This window comes from Monopterus albus, unplaced genomic scaffold (genome assembly GCF_001952655.1).
Source record: "Monopterus albus unplaced genomic scaffold, M_albus_1.0 scaffold1.1, whole genome shotgun sequence".
In the NCBI taxonomy this organism is placed as follows: Eukaryota; Metazoa; Chordata; class Actinopteri; order Synbranchiformes; family Synbranchidae; genus Monopterus; species Monopterus albus.
This window is the reverse complement of record NW_018127881.1, coordinates 2,464,675-2,487,287: the sequence shown is the minus strand read 5'-3', so window position 1 is coordinate 2,487,287 and position 22,613 is coordinate 2,464,675. Positions and strand designations below refer to the sequence as shown.

Genomic DNA, 22,613 nt, shown 5'->3' with positions numbered 1-22,613 from the left:
GACCAGTAAATCGAGAGCTTCGCCTTACAGCTCAGCTCCTTCTTCACCACGACGGACTGGTACATCGACCGCATTACTGCAGAAGCTGCACCGATCCGCCTGTCAATCTCCCGTTCCATCCTTCCCTCACTCGTGAACAAGACCCCAAGATACTTGAACTCCTCCACTTGAGGCAGGAACTCTCCACCAACCTGAAGGGAACAAGCCACCCTTTTCCGACTGAGAACCATGGCCTCGGATTTGGAAGCGCTGATTCTCATCCCAGCCGCTTCACCATTGTTTAAATTTATGCTTTAAGATATTTTCAGATACAGTGACACCTGGATCTGAAAATATCTTAAAACATAAATTTAAACAATGGTAAAACAGATAGTCTTTTAGTCCTGGGCCCACAAGGAGAGAAGTAGACTATTCAGTTAAGATGGAATCCAGTAACCTGAGTAGAAATTGTTGATGGTTCTTCAGCTTTTTTTCCAAGATGGCGCCTCAACTGAGCAATCCACAGACAAAAACCTGTGGTTAAAGGATACATTAGTTTATAGTCTTGGCTAGCACCATTGTGGCCAACATCCTGCTCATGTGTTTTTGGTCTTTCTGCGGGTTTATCTATGCAAAGCAGTGAAAAGAAACTGTGTTAGGCACTAGTCAAACCTGTATATGATCTGTCTCTTGTCTAAAGGTACCCTAAGGAGTTTTGTTGTAAATAGAGTTATATTTACTATCAGTGGTACTCACGGAAAGAAATTGGGGGATATTTATTAATATATTTAAGATGTATTTAAAACTAATTAAATGTAACCCTCTTTTAGATAATTTCTCTGAGCCTGAAGGCCATAGTCCTCCTGCCTGCTGTCATTAATGACAGCATTTTTCATGAAGAGAGGGAGCCCATAGCAAGAGGCAGATCCATCAGCTTTCTACTGACTTTCATTAGCGAGAGAGCAAGAAAGAGAGGGAGAGGAAGAGATAGGAAACTACAGAAGTAAGTACTCAAGTATGAGGAGTGCAGTGGCTGGAACAAAACAGATGTAGTATGGAGACATTTTGTTTTGAGTTACAGTCAGTTTTCTAATTGTGTAAGAAAACTGTGGCAATTGTTTGAAGCTTCCGTGGATTATGTGATTAGTTAAGAACATCATTCTAAGATGTTTCATGAATCTGATCCGGGGCCAGTAGTTGAGTGTCATGATTGCACTGTGTAAGTTGCTGAAAACAATTATAAGATGAAGCTACATTATTTTTTGTTTTTGTCATGCAGGTGGGAAGGAGAACAAAATGCCAATCGTCATCTCCAAGATTTTCAAGGGCCTGGCTGCTGACCAGACTGAGGCACTTTATGTTGGTGACGCCATACTGTCTGTCAATGGTTATGACTTACGGGAGGCCACACACGATGAGGCTGTGCAAGCACTGAAGAAAACTGGCAAAGAAGTCATCCTTGAAGGTATATTTTTCATCCCGAAAAAGAAACTAATCCAGAATAGATGCTGGCTTTTTCTTTGTCTGCTGCATCCTTTCTGTTTTGTCTCTTCTTTGCTGTAAAGACATTCTGCAGAGTGCTCACAAGTTAACTATGACAGACTTACAAAATATGTTACAGGGATCTCTGTTGCATGATACAGAAGAACTTAATAAATATTTCTTAACAGTATAGTCTTCAGAGTAGGAAAGAGCAAACTTCTCATTTCTCATGAAAATAATTGAGCACTTCCATCTACCCTGCCTCCACTCCCCAGCTCCAAATAGATACATAGATGGAAACAATGGGAGCTTTGTATGCCTTGATATGCTTTGGTACATTTCTCCAGCACTTTGGTTGATTTTTTTTTCCTTAAGTGACTATATGTCATGTGCTGAAAGAGACAGTGTGTTAAATCAGAACTTTGGTCAGACTTATGTGGAAGCATCTAAATAGTTAATTAAACTGAAAGAGCAAGAGGAAAGCAAAGACTCTGATTTCAAGAATATTGTTCTGGCTCACACCTCTGCTCTGTATGTTAAAGAGCAGTCGCCCTGAACTTCAACCACCTCTGACACTGATAGAAAGCACTTTAAAAGTGTCAGAGCACTGGAGAACCTGTGGGGTAAGAAGGTTTACAGTGGAGTCAGCAGGTGTTTGCTGGTGGGGTTTTATTTCCTGTCGCTCTAACCGATTCACGTGAGCTGTCAGAGCTGATGTAATGCGTCTCTTTGTCCTGTTCTGCGTCATTCTTACAGTCTAATCATTTGCTGGGTGTGTTTGTGCCTGCACTTGAGTGTTTGTGTGTACACATTTGCTTAAAAGCATCACTCTGCATCAGGTAGTCGTGAGGGCTGGGGAAAGGGATTAAAAGCAATTTTTCCTCTTGCCAACTGATTGCATCACAGGAGTTCTGCATCTCCCACAAAGCTGACTTCAAGTCGCTGCTGAGCTGAATTGTAAATCTGTTTGCTAGAAAAGCACAGACTGGCTAAGAGGCCATGGTTGAGTGATACTGGATGTTACTATTAAAAAAGATTATATTTTCATGAGAAACCACAGCATTTGACACATTTTTATGTTTTGCTTGTAGTATTTTTAATCAATCCATATATTCCCTCTGTGTCAAAGTGTGCGTTTGGAGAGAATAAACCAAGGTTAACAGTTATGTTTAGTGGTGTAAGTCAAACAGATGCCTCAGACTGTAGGCGCTATAGATGTACACTTTCAGAATAAACGCTATGATCAAAGAAATCTCCTCAGACACTAGAGTAAACTAGAGTAACTTTCACAGTGGGCTGGCGTCAGTAACTTCAGTCAGCAGAGTAGATGCAGTTAGAGCTACAGCCAGGGGAAATCACTGCAAATCCTCCTGCCTTGCTTGTCCACAGTCAGGCAGAAAAGTGTTGCTATCAGACAGCTCAACCAGCGCTGCTCCGTGATCCGTCATGTCAGTAATCATTTCATGGGTTTCCCTCCCCCCTCGAGGACCTGATGGAGAGTGAAAATACGAAGAGGCTTCGAGGCTCAATGAGGGGAGAGGGTTGAGTGCTTGTGTTTGTGTGTGCACGTCTGTCTGACAGAGGGATGTATATCTGGAATGTAATGATAGTTTTGGTTAACTTTTGAGGGCTGCATATTTTAAGATTGCAATTTAATTTCAAGACTGTTTCTACGTTATAAAAATACTTATGAATATATATGACTTGAAGTTCAGGTACAATGTTTATTTTGGTTTTGGCATTTTATCAAGATACTGAGAAACAGAGTCAGAAGCAAACTCCATCTTGGCACCGCTACAGTGTTAAAGGTCAGGGTAACAGTCTTTCTTACCATGCACACAGCAACAGAGAAGCCACCACTGCTGTGCTCAAGGCAGTTTTCATCACTCTCTAAAATTTGTAACACAGATAGTAGCTTGTATGAAACAGATTTCTACTCAGATTATTTCCATTTTGATCGTGGCAGTGGCACATGCAACGCATTTATGCTGAGCCTTAGAATCAAGCTGAAGAATGTTTTCAAGGATACTTTAAAATAGTCTGTCTAAAAGATTAAAACATTAGAAAACAAGATTTATTAGTTTTGGCCTAATAAAGGTTATGGTGTTTGTGTGTGTGAGACACAGCTGGAAATAGTTGTTCTATTGTTCGTTGCATAGATTTTTAATAAATATGATTTCAGTGCCCAACACTGTTGCTTAGCAGCAACAGCAAAAGAATGGGGCAACACTGGGCAGCTCCCAGGTGTGAGTGTGAGTATGTGTTAAAAACAAAACAAAAACTCTCCATAAATAAGAATTTGTGCTTAGTCAATCTGTCTGTTGGAAAGGAAAACAACGAGAGGTTTACGATATGTTCCCAGTAGGATGCCTCCTATTCCCCTTCCTCTGTTGCACCGTACATGAGAACGGTGATGGAATAATCAATGTGTGTCTCTGAATGAGGAACGGTATGAGAGGGTCAGATAACTACAACAGACCAGATGAAACCATAAAACCACAGCTACTTTCATTTCCCCCAGCGACATTTACAACCTATGTATATTTGTGTAGGAGCTTGTGAGCACATACGCTGTGTCCACACCCGCAAGTAATAGAGTGCAATGTACTGCATCCGCAAGTGTGTGTGTGTGTGTGTCTGTGTATATATGTGAGAAGAAGAAGGAAGAGGATGGAGAAGAGAGGTACATAGGTTAGCTTCACATTTTTCCCAGTCACTCACACTTTATTATCACACTTGAATGTATTTCTGTAATCGAGTCATTGAGTTTCTGCCACAGTAAATGGGAAGATTTATATATCACTTCTGCAGAACATCATCATGAAGAGAACCTTATGAAACAGTTAGATGTGGCTTTAAGGAGCACGAAATGTGAAACAAACAAGAAATTAGGGCAGAATTAAAAGAGACTGCAAATGTAGCGCTGGTCTGTGTCCTGCTGTTTTCTACCCCTATTTTAATTTATATTCTCAATGAAAATGCGTCCATTGTTGTCACCTCTTGCTAACAAAAACAGGGTACACTCCACTACTGTATGAAGAAACTATGGAGCCTGGACACTGTATGTGTACAGGCCTATGTTTGTGTGTGTATGTCTTTATTAGGCTACGGTGTGTGGACACATTTTTGTTTCATGTCATCTTTGTGAGGACATTTTGCCGTTTGAGAGGATATTTTAGTTAGTTATCATGACTTCAAAGGGCTTTTTGAGACTTGGTTAAGGTTAGAATTAGGTTTAGGTTAGGGTTAAGGTACGAGTTGGGGGTTAGGCATTTATTTTCTGAATGCACTATGTCCGTGAGTGTCCTCTTATCTGCAAGGGCATGACTGTGTGTACAGTATGTGTGCTAAAAAGGGTCAAGGCTAGAGGTAGTTCAGAGGCAGAGCTGTTCCCTGGGCAGCCAAGGTGTCATTGAAAAGCCACATACTACACACATGAAAATATACACTCAATGTAAAGCAGAGAGGAAGGATAAATTGGTTTGACTTCACCTTCTAGTTTAGTGATTAAAGCCAAAGCATGTTTGTGGTAAACTTGTTTTGATCACGTCTTAGGGCAAAAGTGTTACAGCTATTCCTAATGGTCATACACAAAAACCTGCCATCATAGAAAGAGGTAAGTGGCACAGGGGTAAGTGCTTGACAATGAATTAGCTCTTTATGGAATCTATAAATCCTAAAGAAAACTAATTTCATCAGTTATTAATGTGCGGATCTTTGCTTTATCTGATCATTACCTGAAAGCCAGCACCTTTACTTTCAGTTCACTTTTAGTCATCCTGGCTTCAGCGTCACATCCCAGGGACCAAGGGACACTCATTAAAGGCAGTCTCTGTTGAGTCATGTGCCACCACACTGTTTAGATCTCGTCTTTCATGCAGGCTATATTTTGAAACCAAATTTCATTACATCTTCTAAGATGAAGTCCCAGCATACACAGTGGTTGCGCCTTTAACTTTATTTAATAAATGTGACTATGTTGTCAGACTGTATCATTTCCTCTAGACCTAAATTCATTAATAGTTACTTTAAAACTGTCAGTGAAACATTCAATATGCACAAGCAGGAGTGTTTCAGAGTGCCTGAGGTGAATTTATATTTGAGAGAGGTTCATTTGTGTTTTTGGTGCGTGTTAGCTGAAGGATACTTTGTCAGCATTCTCAACAAACGCTAACCCCAAACCTAATCTTTTAGGCACAAAGCTCATGCATAAATCTTTTTTCTGACTACCTTTGTGTTGCGTATATGCAAGTGATGTGAAGATAATGATCGTAACATGGGACTATTAACACAAGTATGAATTGAGCAGCATTTCAGAAGGCTGAGGAGTGCAGACTGGCAGCTTTAGTAGCAATTTGTTTTGAAAGCTTAAAATTGTTTCATATCTACAAATCAAGGTTTCTGAGAACATGTATGACTATAGCCCCTCAAAAGAAGATACAAAACATAGCCTTTTTATGCTAGACCAGCAGAGCCATATACTCCAGCTCTGTCTTCTTGCACTGATTCAAGTGGTTAAGTGAGTGATTGGTGGAATATAAAGACTTTGGGATGCACAACTTAAAGCTCCTCACTGGGCACAGCCTGCTCCTGGCTAAGACTTTGGATTTTAATGCTTAGTTGTAAAGTTCATGTTACACAAGTTCAGAATTTGTTGCTGAAGCAGCATACGCTTGAGTCATGCTGTCTTTTCACACATAACGGAATATGTAAATAAACTGAGCTCATTCGTGCACTTGCACATACATCTGCACACATCTGTCCTGCTGTTCCAGAAGATGACCGCTGCCAGACAGGTGGTCAGGGAGCTAAGTGAGATTTTCTTAATTCACAGTTTCCAATTGCAAATTCTCAGGGGGGTGCCCAGTCACCGGTGTTCCTGGGCATCAACTAATTCATTCATCTGGCGGGTGGCAACAGCAACAGCATGGATTCATGGTTTGGAGTATTCTTTTTCATTGACTTTTTTGAGGGTCCATCTTGTGTGGCTCATTTCTCCAGGAACACATGCTCACTTTTGAATTTTTTTGACAAAAAAGTCTGTTTTTCTGGGAGACTGATACGATCTAATTTTTCAGATGTCCTAAATTCTACTGTTATTTTTTAATTCTACTTGGTGAGTAGCTCTAAGGTGCTGTTGTCTTCAGCATGAGCACTGTCTTTTTTTATTTTATCAGCCACATGTACAGGATGAATGGATTTCTCACACTGTTTCTCTTCTAAACATTGCCTGGATAGTCATGGCAGATTTGTACAGTCACTGCTGTGTACTTTGTCACAGTGGCTTGTCCCAGTCCTTCCTTTGCTGACATTCACTATCATTTAATGACATGTCTTTTAAAACATGAGCACAGTACTATCCATTAGACAATGTTGCAGGGTTATTAACAGATAAAACTACTTCTCTCATAAGCAGAAGACAAAGTCCTGGTTTGGACATACCCTTTTGTATTTTTCCTGTTCTGGATTATTTGACATGCCTGTCAAATTTAATTGCAAGTCAAAAGTGCATCTGCATGTGGCGATATCCCAGTGTGGACCGTGTGAATTAAAACAGGCATTGTTTACTGATGAGCCTGAACACCATTAGTACACACTTGGTAAGCTTGTCTATGTGATCAGATTGGAAACTAGATTTCATATAGCTACATTACAGAGATGTCAGTGAACGCATAAATGCTTGAACCCAACAGGTGTTGATTTGAGGAACCTTTCAGCAGTTATGGTGGTATGTTAGCTCTGCTTTAAGCAAGCTGATTGACGTCATAACTGCCTACACTTGTATAGTTGTGCCAATGACATGAATGTACTTTATCTCCTAATTAAAACTTTCTGGCTCTCACGCATGTGACAGAATAATTATTACTTTGAAAATAAACCTTTCTCTTGTAGCCTGACTAAATCCCTCAACCATGTCTCTCTAGTTTCTTTCTACCTAGTAGATTTTTGTTCTTAAATTCTACTCTGCTCTCTGCACTCTCATAACTTTGGTTTAAAAGAAACATCTTCTTAATTGATGTATTTAACAGTCGATAGACATATTTCAGATCTACCATTGTTTAAAGTAAAAATAGTTTTATAGAGTAATACAATGAAGCACAAAGTCCATTTAGTCTGAGTTAATTAGGAACAAAATGAAGTTCAGTTCATTTTGGTGGTTCAGTTGATGGTTGTGTATTTCAGCTAACCTTCACTGGAAGGGTCACTGCAAATTCATGCAAAGTTGTTCTGAGTGATCATCTTTATTGTGATGGGAGTGGTCTCTTTCAGGATGACAATGCCCCCATCTATAGAGCAGGACGGGTCACTGACTCGTTTGATGAGTATTAAGCATTATGTGAGTTATATGATATGGCCTTCGCAGTCACAAGATCTCAACCCAGTTGAACACCTATTTACAATTTTGGATACTGCTCTCCATCAAAACACCAACTGGGGGAATATTTTTTGGAGGAAAGGTATCCATCCGTTCATTAGAGTTCCACAAACTTGAAGAATCAGTGCCAAGGGGCAAAACTTTTTGTTGGATGAAATCAGAAAATTACTGTCCTACAAAAAACATCTCCTGCTGTAGTCTGTGGGGCCGTGTAGCTGTTTCTGTCTCGAGTCTCTGAGTGTACTCCTGCTGTGATAACCTTGTGGACACAAAGCTTAACTGTTGGCCTGTAAAGACTTTGTGCTCAGACTCAGTGAGGGAATGGATTATGAACTGACAACTCTCCTTCAGACCCTGTCTCCCTCTGTGGCGTCTAGTTTGTTTAACAGGCCCACTCTGAACACCACTGACCTGATCCAGGGCCCCTGAGAAATTAGTGGCCCAGTCATTGTGTGGCTCTCTCGCTTCATTCTGGACTGACTCCACTGAACCATCTCACAGTATTGTGCAGAATATGCATGTTTGGGAGAGAGGGAGAGGGATAATAGGCACTCAGGAGTGTGTATACAGCCATTATTCAGAATAAATTAGTTACTAGAGAATTTTTTTTTTTAAATTACTGAATGAGCTTTTCAGAAAACCGCTGACATACCAGCCATTATTACATTGTTTGCAGTTCCGTGTGTGTTTGTTGGTTAGCAGGATTACGGACAAACGGCTGGATGGATCATTGGCATACTTGGTACAGACATTGGTGTGGACCATCCCTAGAAGTGATTAGATTTTAGCAGAAAAAGGTCAAAGGTAAAGGTCCCCCAAAAAATAACAAAAATCCCTATCTTTAACATAGGGCAAATTTTTATAAATTCATATCCCAGTCAGAAGTTATTGAAAGTTATTTGAAATTTAACACATGTAGGGTAGCAATGTCTATCACTAGACCAAATTTCATCGGGATCTGATGGCCATTAAAATTTAACATTGACAACCCTATTTAACCCATATTTTCTGCCCCAGCTTGGCCTATAATAAAGATAGAACCCTGAAATGTTCAGGTAACATGCACAGTACAACTGCCTATCATACTGAGTGGGCTGCCTCTCACTCTGTTCCTGTCCTCTGCCAGATCCGGTTCAAGTTTCCTTCACTTTTGCTTTGTTGAATTAGGATAATTAACTCTCCTGACATACTATATGCAGTAATCAATTATGTGCTTTGGCAGTATATGAATTAGGGTAAAAGTCTGCTTCAGTGGACTCTACCCTCTCTCCTTCCCTCATCCTTACTTATACCATACCTTACACCCCTGAGGTTGGCATTTATCCATGATTTTAATGAGATGTGCCATAGGAACGATGAGCTTATTTAAAACATTCAGAACAAGGGAACTCTTCTCCAACTGACTGATGCTGCCAGAAGAAACATACATTAATCAGCAAAACACTAGACACGTAAAGCCAGCACTTACTAGCTCTATGTGAGCTCTGCAATTGTTTTCACATTTGGGCACACACGCCTCAAAAGTGGTGTTTCCACTGTCAGAACCGTGTTTTCCTTAGCTGTCACCCGCCATAACCTCACTGGCTAACACAGACCGTCCTGCTTTGCTTTTCCACTTTGTACATGTCCCTGTTTGCAGGAATCAATAACATGTAAATATCATCTTTCTGATATTTTGTTACATCCTCTTAAATGCTGGTAAATGAAAGCCCCATTTTTCTACATGATCTGATTTATGATTGGCTGATGTATTAAGTGGGCTGAGTATAGGCTTTTTTTGTTCTTATTTATGATGTTGTTTTGTATCTTTCCTCTGTGGTGGTGTAACACTGGGACATTGTTTGCCTGACATGGTTTACAGAGCCAGCCACATTTTTCTGAGGTTTCTGACTGGCCAGTGACATTCCAGCTGCTCCCACGGTAACAAGTGGTGGACGGAGGAGGGGCTGGTGTTTAGTTTTAGAGTACTGTGTGTTCATTTTTTGAATGCAGGTTGATAACTGCCAAACATATTAGCCTGCTCTTCTTCTGACTAGATACCTGATGGTAGAATTGCATCTACAGAGAGTTGGTTTAATATTGTGTAGGTGTATGTATTAATGGGTGACAAGTCAAAGGAAAAACCAACTTAAAGTGTCTTAGTAAGGTATTGGGCCACCATGTGCCACCAGTTTCAGTGCACCTTGGCATTGATGCTACAGTATAACTGCTCTCTGGAACTCTACTAGAGTGCTATTGTAGACTGCTATTGATGGAGGCCTTAGCCCCTTTAACACTGCCTGTTCTCCGCCTTGCCGTTCTGTGTCAAAGATACAGTCCCAGAATGGTGGGTCAAAGTTGAGCCTCTAAAATGCCACAACAGGAGGTAGTATTTTTTGCAGAGACAAGTTCGCCACACCTCCTGTATAAATGGGACAAGGTAGATCTGTGTTTGAAAGAGAGAGCTAGAGAGTGACTGAGGAGAGAGAGCAACGTCAGCAAGAACAAAATGAATCAGAGAATTAAAATGTTATTTTGTGATTGTTTCACTGTGGTTACATTCTAAAGCACAAATAAACACAGCCACACCTCTGCACAACCCTGTGGGAACGATTTTGTGTGGATGCAGCCAAAACGCATGCTTGTGTCTGTTCTGAGATGAGGTACACTTTGTGTGTGTGTAGCTCTGACCTCAAACAGACACACAGACCTGAAACTGGATGCACATGTCCCCATTTCCATTCATAAATACTGTACATATATCAAACAAAATCAGGTAACAGCCCATTTGTTTTTGGCTTTTTTCAATACAGTGTAAAAAAAAGCTTAAATTAAAAAAGCCACCTCAAAGGAGGATTAAAATGCTGGCAGTTTTCCACAGTCTGTGTAGAGGGGGTACTACGTCTCGTTGCAGCATATTGGCAGTTCATCTTTGATCCCCCATTCTGGGATTGTATCTTTTACACAGAGTGATGAGGCAGAAAACTCACTGAAAAGTCCTGCATTGAATGGGCTGTGTTAGAGGGCTACTCTCATCCTGGAAGAGACCACTCATTTATTCATTTTTCCTCCTTTAATTTGTCACCTGTCTGTAAAATAGGTAATCAACACAATGACAAATATTGGCTGAACAGTTTGAAAATGTAAACTTTGTGCTTTGGCAATTTGGACTGTCTAGGGAACTGGAAAACAAAGCTTTTCAAACTGAATTGGCAGAAAATGTATGGTCAGGATTTGCGAGGCTGTAAAGACTTCATCAGGAAAAGCTTAGTGGGGGATTCTGCAAAAGAAGCAGAGAAACTCTCCACACACACAGTGCAAAAGTAGTTTCACTGGCTGCCAGATACGCTAAAGTAATAACAGTGCCATCTCAGCTAATTTTAGCTCTGTATTGAATGTGCCGCCACTGGTATTCCTGGCAACATTTCTGGCTGAGCTTAGCTGTATGTTCAGTCTCTCTGTATGCCCTGTCTTACTCATTGTTCTCTTTTTTTTACCCTCAGTCTTATTTTACTGCCTGTCTCTCTCTTTTCCATGTTTATTCCTTTCCTCATCCTCCATGTCTGTCCTCTTATTTTCATTCACCACTGTTTGAAAGCTGTCTTGTCCGATTTGTTGTGTGCAGCCAAAGCTAATGGCTAATGTTTCTAATATAGGAAACAGAAATGCGATTATTTAAACACTGCTTTGTTGAAAACAGTAAAGCCTCTTTACAAAGGCAAACATCTCCTTAAACCTGCTATAATTGGTGTTTTCTCCCAGCCCATCCTGTATTGCAGTCTGTGCAGCTTGAAACACAGGCATAAACTTAGTCTGGCATAACAGAGTAATGACCACTGAGAATAGTACTCTGTCTGCTTGCCAGATATTAGCACCTACAGCCATGCTTGTGCTCTCTCATGACTTTCTCAGACCAAGATTTTAAGAAACACACCTGTATTGCACAAAGTGTCATCACATATAGATAACTATCACTGATATAGTAGTCCTGTCCGTTACCCTGCTGCTACCCACCAGAGGATTTAAGGACTTAATCTTGCATCTCTTCCTTATTCTGTGGTTGTATAGTTTAGGAACTCTGCTATGATGGATTCCACTTGAAAAAATATTGTAAGCAATTCAATCTCCATTCCCAGGCCTGTGGCCTAGTCTACCATATTATGATTAACCACATCAATTTCAAATGCCCTTGGTCCAGCAACAAGAAAGCATTTGGCTACCCGATGGTACAGACATCAATGGGCTGGCACAAGAACAAATGGACAGATGCTCATTTCCATGAAACATTACGTATGCAAGTTGACGGCTACTTCAAAGCTGTAGTTGGTACATATTGGTTGTTCACTGCTTGAGACCTGTTGCCAGTCTACACATTTCCGGTGTGTCTGGTTTTGTCTACATATGCAATTGTTTTGAAAATGAGTCGGATAAGCAAGTGAAAGTTTGTAGTAGAACCAAATAAGTCAAATACCTGGGTTGGATTGCAGAGCAAGTATGCAAGAATACGTTAGGCACAAAGCTACCATTGTTCTTTTATCGTAAGTTTTTAATAATGTGTTGCCATATTGACAATGGAACCAAAAATGCAATAAACATCAAAATTAGCAAAAAAAAAACTGTATTATGGAGTTACAGTATAAAGTATGTAAAATAAAATAGAATAAAAAATAGAATACAGCTATAATTGACTATTAATATGTGCACCAGTGACCAGGAAAAGGCTATTTAAATGATGAAGCAGCCTTTGAACTGAGCTTTTTTCTTTGCAGCAATGTCATTCATGTTTCATGAGTTAGCAAGTTTAGACGAGTGGCCAACAACATACCCGATTACCACTGAATGATAACAAAAACAATAAGAAAATAAGATGTCTTATCCACTTGTCTTTATCCATTGTTGTACTTCACCAGTAAGCTGACATGTTTCCTAACAGGAGGCCTCAATGATATGGAAGGGTCTTGTAACTCTGGCTTCTCGTTCGCATTGGCCATGGCGTTCTCTAGCCAGAGGCTTGGCTAAGCTAAGCGTACTGAGGCGCGCTGCCTTCTGCCACTTGCCACAGATTTGAAAAAATATTCCAAAAGCAAACCAAGCCAACTGTTAAGTACAGTTAAAGATTGCATTAAGTACACATCTGCACCAAACCTAAAGTCCTATACTGAAACACTTTGGTACAGATATGTCTACTTTTACACCCCTTTCAAATTTAATTAAAGTGTGGTCTCACACCACAGTGTCTCAACACACTTTGCAACCACATAATAAAATACAAAAGTTAAAATGTAACTACCACCTGGCTAACGGCTTGACAGACAGGTTGGCTGCTTGTGGAAAACAGCTATCCAGCAGCATCCAACAGCGCATTGTGGTGTTGCGTATGTTAGACTAGAAACCGTCTGTAGTGACAGACGTGTGAGTTGTGCTCCCTCGCTACACATCATCATGGATGCAAATTGTTCTTGTTTTGTTGTCCTTGTATATTGTAAATATAAGCACATTTAATTTTGAAGAGAATGAAAGAAATAACATAGTGTAAATGTTTCCAGTGCCAATATAATACCTGTGTTTTGCTACCAATACAGAACAAATGTGTTTGCCTTGTTATTTTGAGAAATATAAATATTTTTTCTATAAAAACCCTTTTTTTCACCCAACCAAAGTGCCAAAATTCTCAAGTGTGAAATGTTGTTGAAGCCATAGTGGAATTTTACTTTAAAAAAATACAGTTTATAATTGGATAAACTGGGATTTCTATTAGAAACTGTCTCTCAATGATCAAAGAGCACAAATTTGAGCTATTCACTTCAGTGATTTGTAGGTATTTGGAAAGAAAATGAACTGTATTAGGTTTTAAGTTTTGACATTTTGAAACACTCACTTTCTGAAACTGAAAATCAGAAAATGAATGGCCCTCATCTCTGAGGAGAGGTATAAGAGGAAGATAATAATACTGAGAAAGATCAAGAGTTTTGGAAAGAAAAGATCTGCAGGCAAGAATACAGTGAACATTGTGCTGACTCTCAGGAATTACTGTACTGTATACTTAGTTTTCAGTATGTAGGTCATGCTCTTCACAGCAACTTAAGCCCCCTACAGACATGCACTGTCAACCCTAAACGCACTGTCAGTTTCAAAAGTTGGCATCATGTTTGGAAAAGACCTTGAGTCCTTTTTTTTTCCCAGAAAGGCTTTTCATAAACTTGGAACCATGGAACATTTTTGCATCACTTTGAACATTGCTCACGTGTGAATAAATGCAATTTATTTCACAGAAAAAACTGAAAGACTAGACTCAAAACATAATGTTTGTATTGTAATGGCTTGGTTTGACACTGCGTGTTGTTCGTTCATGCCAAGGATGTGGGAGCAAGAGAACAATCTTCCAGCTTGCTCATCATACACAGCATCCTGCAGTGCCTGTTCTCACATGCTAATCATGTGAGCTCTGTATCGGTCGTGACCTTTTGAACAGTCAGCATGAAACTTTTCCACAAAAGACTAGTGGATGTTTGAAAGCTAACAGTCATTCCTTACACTGGCAAATGAAATGAGCAGTGTTCCAGATTAAATGTTTGAAAGCAGCTTTACGGAGAGTGAGGAAGTGTGTTAAGGGTGTTCAGCATTCCTTTTCAAAGGCTTTCCAGATGGACTCTTCTGGTACTAGTACACGGTTTTAATTGAATTAACTGAGTCATGGCTTGATGTTTTAACAAAATAAGGATAAGACTGCCTGAGTGACTGACTGGCTGGGCATCTACTTTTTGGAATGGAGGAAGCCCCCTCTCACTCCTGTTGCTGTGACTTTTCTACTTGGCCTCTGGCTATATACCTCTTGTACTGTGCAAGAAGAGCCCATGATGCTTCCCCAGTGAAACCAGAGCTCTGCCTTTAGCCTTCAGCCTCATGCCTTCCCATGTCCTCTGGGCTATTTTTACTCCAGCCAGCAGTAACTACTTCTGCCAAACCCATACCACAGCCTACTGGGCTGGAGCTGAGGCCATGTGTTTCTCTGTGTGTGTATATACAGTAGGTGTGCCATTGGTAAAACTGGTTTAAAAAGGAGATGTGCAGAAAACAGGCTGTAATCGCAACTGATTTTGTAGCATTTTGGTGACACTAGGCCATAGCCCACAAAAAACACAGTTATGGCGCCCCTAGTAGTTTCAGGGTTGGAGTGCTGACCAGTGACAACAGCGAGTCTGAATCCAGCTAGGGACCCTTTTCTCCCATCTGTCTCCCTCTTTTCCAGTCCTCTCTCTCTGTCACTGCCTAATGAAGCCCCTCCAAACTGTCCAATTATTTAAATTTGGGACTACTTGCTAGATATAATAAAATAATGTCATTACAACTGAACAAAAGATGAAGTCCCAAACTTAAAGGGCACCAATTTTTTTTTTCAAGATGTTATAAAAATGATTGGCTAATCATTTTGTTTTAAATTACATACTAGTTATGAAATAACGGAGAACTGCTATAGTTATGGTTATGGAAACTAACCCATAAGAGCAGAAATAATATGTTAATTACAAGGACTTTCTAAAATAAATATAGGATACATTATTGTAACCATGGGCACAAAAATATCACACAGGAAAATTTGTGTAATAGAGTGATTCATAGATTAATGGTTCTCTAAGTTCACATTCCCTGGGAAACCTGCAGTGTAGTTAAACACAGTCAACCCCCCCAGTTCCCTGTAATTTTGGATTTACACATAATGTTTTTATACATACAGTACAGTAAAAAACATGTCACTACTGATATACTGTATGAATACTGACGCTTTGACTGTAAACACAAGTACCGCTATTGACTGGTGGTCTTTATTGCTGAAAATGAGCCGAAATCATTCATCTGTCCATTAGCTATACTGATTATCTTGCATAGGGTCATGGGGGGCTGGAGCCAATCCCAGAGTCAGTGGGTGTGCTGTGGGGTACACCTTGGACAGGCCGTCACTCTATCACAGGACCGACACACAGAAACAGACAACCGTCTATTCTCAGATTCACCCCTCTTGGCAATTTAGAGATGCCAGTTAACCTAAGCCACATGTCTTTTGGCTGTGGGAGGAAGCCAGACCACCCGGAGGAAATCCACGCAGGTATGAGGAGAACATTCAGACTCCTCAGAGAAAGGCAAGAGTTGGCCGCCAGGTTCATAACCCAGGACCTTCTTGCTATGAGGTGACCGTGCTAACCACTGCACCACCGTGCCCCACCAAATTCAATCAATTTGTCACTTTATTTATTCCAACAGGGCAGCTGGTTGTGTAGCAGGCAAGTTAAAACAGTTAAAAAAAAAATCTAAAATCTCAAGAATTTGGGTCATGTTTCCCCAACACCTCCACAACTGGAGGAAATCCGCTGAGTGACTGAGCGAATTTTTAGAAATGGTTTTCTGTGTTTTCTTGAAGATCTCCCTAAGTTCTGCTACGATTTTCAACCCATCTCCAACCTTGGAGGCTCCATATTCATATCTCAAAATTCCCTTTCTCTCCCTCCTCTGCCATCCTCTTACTTTTTTATCTAATTCTCTCTCAAATGCTCTGTCATCCTACTTTAGTGAAGTACATTAAGGAGATGTCAGCCTTCTTTAAAAGCTCCGGGTCCCCTGGGGCTGCTCTTCCATGGGACTCCCCCCCCTCCACACCCCAGAAGAGCACTGAGCTCTCCTCTGCTGAGGTCAGGGAGCCTCGCAGCATCCCACTGAAGATGTGCCAGGTGTCACGAAAACAGTGCCCCCCGGACACAGAAAACAGGTAGCGCATATGTGAGACGTTTGCTGTTTTATGTAGGATTTAGTTTTTAATTTACGCATTTATGAACAAAAAATATTAATAATCTGATAATAATTTCAACCTGAAAATATTAAAATTGTTTAAAAACAATAGGGAATTTTCACCCTATATTTGAAACTTCCTCTTCAGCCTCAGGCTCTGTCTTTGCCATGCATCTTTTTTTTGTCTAACTGTCCCTTTTCCCACCTTATTTTTCCCTCTCTGACTGACAGTCTCTCTCTTCTCCCATCTCATCTGCTAGGTATTTTGAAGTGATTTCATCCAACAGAAAGAACTCTGTGTTCCTGCGAGCAAAAGACCCAGCCATGGCGCAGTCCTGGTACAATGCAGTACAGGCTGGGGCTGCCAACCTTTTACCACGAGTGAAGGATGACATGAAGATCATGAAGCCTGGCATGGAGGTCAAATACCTGGGTTGGATTGCAGAGCAAGTATGTAAGAAAACAGACATTCAAGGTTCTTCTATGTTACATGTTTTTGTAATGAGCTACAGACAGTTTTCCATCCTGTTTCACAATATTAGGGCTGCAACTAATGATTATCTCTATTACTGATTTACTCAGTGGATTATTTTTTGAATAAGTGATAAATCATTTTGTCAAAAAATGTGAAAACACCTATTATAATTTTTACAGCCCAAAATTATGTCTTCAGATCTCTTGCTATGTCTGACCAGCAGTTCAGAAGCCAAAGACATTCTGTCTGCTGCCATGTAAGACAAAGACAAGCCTCACAAATCCTCATTTGTGAAGCTGAAATGTGTTTTTCCTTGAAAACTGACTGTTTCAGCTCTAGACAATGCACATGCACTCTATTTTTAAGTGCATACAGCAACACAGATATAAAAAAGGATTATGTACATAGAATTATATATCTATTTAGCTAAATATACTGATTTCTTCTGGCACTTAGTGTCATACATGGCCTATAAATGATAGATCTAAATGTACAATATGAATTAATTTAAATGAATTCTTCAATTCTACTCTAAATGTGCATGTGTGCAGGTGGCTCAGGGTCCAGAGCGACCAGTACTGGCTATTCTGACAGACAGAGACCTGCTCCTGTATCCCTCCTTGCCTGAAAGCAGAGAGAGCTTCAACAACCCCACCAAGAGTCACCCACTCATCACTACCAGGTGCACACTCATTCACTTCTACATTTACGCTCTCTCGGTTTTGCTCTCTTTACACAAACATTCACATAATGTAACAGTTTTTTTTTTCATAAACCCAATAGATCTGTCTCCCATCCTGAGTTTTGAGCTAACACACCCTCCCATGGTTTATTTTGGCCCATTCAGAGCACATGCTCACTTTTTCCATAGCCGGTCTACTGGACATTTGCTGTAACATCACATTCATTTGGAAAACATTAGTGGAACCAGAATCTGTGAATCATGTGTTTTTCCACCCTACTTTCTCACCTGCTCACCCCACATCTCACTTTTCACCTCTTTAGCACACAAACATCCATGGTCTACTCCTTCATCTGCATTTCTGGCCCCATTCTTTTCTGTGAATCTTAATTACCCTCTTTTTTCATCAGTGTTTGTCTCATTCTTTCTTTTAGGCTGGTTCACTCCGGCCCAGGAAAAAGTTCTCCTCTCCTGGACTCTGAGCTGTCATTTGGCCTACGTTCGGGCACCAAGCAAGGCGTGGAGACCCATGTGTTCCGGGTGGATTCTGCCAAGGAGCTGTCTGCCTGGACTCATCTGCTAGTGGAGGGCTGCCACAGTGCTGCTGAGCTCATCAAAGAGGTCACCACGGGTACAGATACAGAGATTCTTTGCCTTCAGTTTCTCTCCTAATGCTTGGCACAGTGTCTCCACCTTCAACTAGAAAATTCATGTTCTGTTCTGAGCTACCAGAGGACCCAAGAGACTGGCCAGAAATAGTGTTAGCTTTCTCTGAGTGGTGTTGTTTTCGTTGTTTGTTGAAGATGGCATAATTAGGTTTCAAGGTTTTACTCCCACTGGGCTCGCCCTTTGTAAAAACGTATCTGCTCATGGTACTGCAAGTTGCTTTTAATGAATTAAACAGGTTTTATGTAACAAAATTACCATTAAGTTGTATGTTACAGTCCTACAAGAGAGGATTCTGAGGTGTATAAATTCATGCTGCAGTAGTTACTTCTCATTGTAGCTCAGAGTAACATCCTCAGTGTTTATGATGAGAATCAGAAACAAAAGCATATAATGGCACTTATTAATTTGTAATAACTAAGAAATGCATATTATTCCTTTACCAACAATACATTTAATCACTGTAAAATGTGTGTATATCATTGTTTCTTTATATTTCTCAGTACAGATCTTCTAAAAGAGAATGCATTCAACAGACATTTTTGAATCGCCCAAAATTGCTCTTCGTTAAAACGCAAGCCATGATCTAAATGTGAATAGAGAGTAAAACACAGACTGGAATCTGCTGCCACTCTCACACTGATTGGCAGGTCTTTTACACTAATGAATGCTAGACAAGTAAATCTTGTCAGTGTTTTCTGCCACTGTTCAAGTTTTATTTTAGTGGTAATGCAGTACCATTTAAATTTTTGTATTAGATGAGAAATACAAGATGCTGATATCTTAAACTAAAATGTGCAAACTCTTGAGTTATGTTGATGAATATACAGTACCTCTTCATCCAGAAAAATTACCTCTTGGGCACTTGGTTTCTGTTCTGCAGACATAAAAGGGGCCTGTCTCGCAAAGCAGGATAAGAATTGTTAATGATTGTTCCTTTTTTGTGCTTGAGGAGATAAAACATATGTGTTTCAAGTACAGCTGTAGGCTTATATGTCTTATAAGCCCATGCCTACCTCAAGTAAACCCCGCAACAGGTGTTTTTAGTTGAAGTCGTGAAGTCAGTTCCTACATTTTATTCCAATAACAGCTGTGAAAACTTAATTATGCAGGCACCAGTTCACATAGAGTGCACTGTAGGAATGTAGATATACATTGCCCTCTGCTGGTTCCATGAGGTGGTGCACAAGCAATCTGCAGTCATCTAAAAATGTTTTGTTCTTTATATCAGAATTAGAACGTGGGTGTTTTTAATTTTTTGTTTTTGCAAAAATTTAGGCTTCTTTTCTTTGTCATTTTTTGGATTTAATTTTTACCATCTAAGATATCACACTCACAGGATAAACCCAAGAGGCTACACAATCATTTTTTAGTAAAACAAAATTTGTTAATGATTTCACCTGACACTTAAATCATTACATTGCCTTTCTTTGTGCTACCTTTATGTAACTATGCTATTTTTTTCCCCCCCCGATTCCCTCAGCCTGTAGTTGGAATGGGAAGGAGTGTACCCTGGGAGTGCACATTGATGATGGTTTTACACTATTCACAGAAGAGATGGGGGTCAGGAAAAGTATTCTCCTCCAGCAGCCCTTCGAGCGCCTAAGAATGTCCTCAGATGATGGAGTTCGCATGATGTTCCTCGACTTTGGGGGCCCCGAGGCTGAGATTGTAAGCTACCGTTTATTTGGCTTTGTCACTGTGTAGCATTTTTAATATTGCTAAATTATTGGCACTATAAATTTGAGTTATTTATTCAATTCTATTTAACCTTTATTTTACCAAGTAAATAAATAAAACTAAAAAATAAAAATATTTACATTAACAATTTTGTGTGTGTGTGTATTCACATTTGGAAATTAGTCAACACCTATGCAAGGATGCTGATCATGTAATGACGTGGCATGCACCCAGTTTGATACTTTATAGAACTGATTTTATTTCCTCTGACCTTTCCTCCTTTCCATTCCCTGCTCCCCGTCTGTCTCCTCTTTCAGCAGCTAGACCTCCACTGTTGTCCTAAGACCATCTCTTTCCTGTCTGCTAAGGTCAAGCGACTTGGCCTCCTAGCATGATAATAGCCACCCATCCATTAAAATCAACAATAGGAGTATTCAGTAAAACACACAGCCCAAAAGACTCTGAAACACCAGAGCTTGGGAAAAGATGATTAGTCCCTTTTTTTTTTCTAACCTCTAAAATTATTATTTGGTCCGGCACCTCCCGATATTTTTTCTGGAATGGAAAGAAATCTGTAACATTGATGGACCTTTGTTGAACTTGTAAGGTAAAGAGAGGTTTTACAGATGGCAAAGGTTTATAGCCACCTAAGGTATCGATCTGGCGTCTGTCAAATATGTCATGGTTGAACACTTTATGGCAAACTGTGATTGTGACAGAATTTTAATATCTGTTAAGTCCCAGCTATTTGATTTTATTTGCACCATTGTTTAGTTGTGTTTTGTTTCATGAGTCACAGCAGGCCTTTGTCATAAGCATCCCTTTATCTTTCAGTCTTTGCTTTATGTGCTGTGAGCAGTCATTACAGAAGTTATTTCACAAATGTCCTGATTGATGTTGAATACTTTTAAATAAAGGCAGCTTTAGTGGGGTGACAGGATGACAGCACTACATGATCAATAGTTTTGAACAATGTACAGAAAACTATAATGCTGTTTTTGTGGATGCTTAAGTTGCCTTTATCTGGAATTTTTATGTAATGTAAGAAGCTACACTTTGAAAGACAAGTTCCAAATACCAAATCAGATATTTTTACTGGAGCTGAACAACTTGTTCTCCTTCCCCATGTTTTTAAGCATACTCATAATCTATGGTCTAACAAAGACAAATGACTAACAAAGTATATTATGAAACGTTTTATTGTGTTTTAGCTTAATCAGTAAATCAGATAAAAATGTGTAATTTTCCTAACAAAAACAACTCTGCTGTTTCATTTCATTTGAAGCTGCTGTGTTCTGAGTCCTGTCTCATCATTTGACAGACAGCGGTTCCAAAACTGTTGAATAGTACATAATGTTTGGAATCAACCAGAGAGGACAAACAGACTTCGTCAGAAAGCACTGATGGTGCGTTGTTCATTTAAATACTAGCTGAAGGTTAAGTTGTTCACTCCATTAGGTGTTTAATCTTTTTCCCCCTAAATTATTTGTCAATAAACAACTTGGGGCCTTTTTTCTGTGTCCTGTGTCAGAAACGGCGCGTAATGCAGCCGAAAAGTGTTAGGTGAACTCAATTAAATGGCCAGACGAGGAAGAGTAAAACAAAACTGTCTCTTTATTAAGAGAACTAACGTTGAACAAAAGAAAAACCATACAAGACACAGTGAAAACACAAAACTCACATGTCCTTAACAGTCCGAGATCAGAGCCAGCAAACAGAGGTGATCCAAAATACGTAGTCCTGAGGGAAGTCCGATATCATACACTGTGGCAGTCCAAGACAAGAGGGCAAAGCAGAAACGAATATACCAAGGTAACAGTCCCAGTCCGAGTCTCAGTCCGAGTCTCAGTCCGAGTCCCAGTCCGAGTCCCAGTCCGAGTCCCAGTCCGAGTCCCAGTCCGGAACACAAAATACCAAAACCGAAGAAAATGCTGGAAAGTCAGAGCTGGGGTCTAGAACAATCTGGCAGCGTCCTGGTGGGAGGACGCTGCCTAAATAGAGGTGCAAACAATAACGAAACAGGTGAAACCAATGTGAGTGATGAAGAACGCAAAAAGACCGAAACTAAGGTGAAACAAAAACAGGGAGTAACGTCAAAATAAAAGCCGGAAAGGAAGCAGCGGAACCGAATCATGACAGTCCTGCACTAAACAGACTTATATTAATATATATTTCAACTAAAAAGCTCAGTTGTTTTTGACATTGTATTGTATATTCTTATTTAAACAAAGGTGTGCCTTGCAGAGTTGTCTGTACATAAACATGTAATAAACTTTGTTAAACTTTGAATGTGCTTTAATGACCCAGCATAAATGTTTAACATCTTATTGCTTTTGATTTCCTGAAGATCGAGGCTTGAATGAAAATATGGATTATTTTGGTTTTCCTATGAACATGATGGACTGCATTCATTTAGAATACTTTAATAGTTTATATATATATATATCATTCATATTATTTGATATACTTTAATGTAAGGCTTTAACTGTTAATTTACAGATGCATTGGCCAAA

The 22,613-nt window shown here is 39.9% G+C and overlaps 1 protein-coding gene across 1 annotated transcript in view; it reads left to right on the top strand.

The window, feature by feature from the left end:
- The window catches only part of snta1 (syntrophin, alpha 1), a 26,447-nt gene extending 4,753 nt beyond the window's left edge, over positions 1-21,694 (top strand). The window contains exons 2-8 of the mRNA XM_020624731.1: positions 1,259-1,444; positions 16,382-16,577; positions 16,858-17,047; positions 17,624-17,754; positions 18,189-18,385; positions 19,904-20,091; positions 20,418-21,694. Coding sequence (XP_020480387.1) covers positions 1,259-1,444; positions 16,382-16,577; positions 16,858-17,047; positions 17,624-17,754; positions 18,189-18,385; positions 19,904-20,091; positions 20,418-20,495 — 1,166 coding nt within the window. The 3' untranslated portion in view covers positions 20,496-21,694. The remainder of the gene's footprint in view (positions 1-1,258; positions 1,445-16,381; positions 16,578-16,857; positions 17,048-17,623; positions 17,755-18,188; positions 18,386-19,903; positions 20,092-20,417) is intronic.
- The last annotated feature ends 919 nt before the right edge of the window (positions 21,695-22,613 follow it).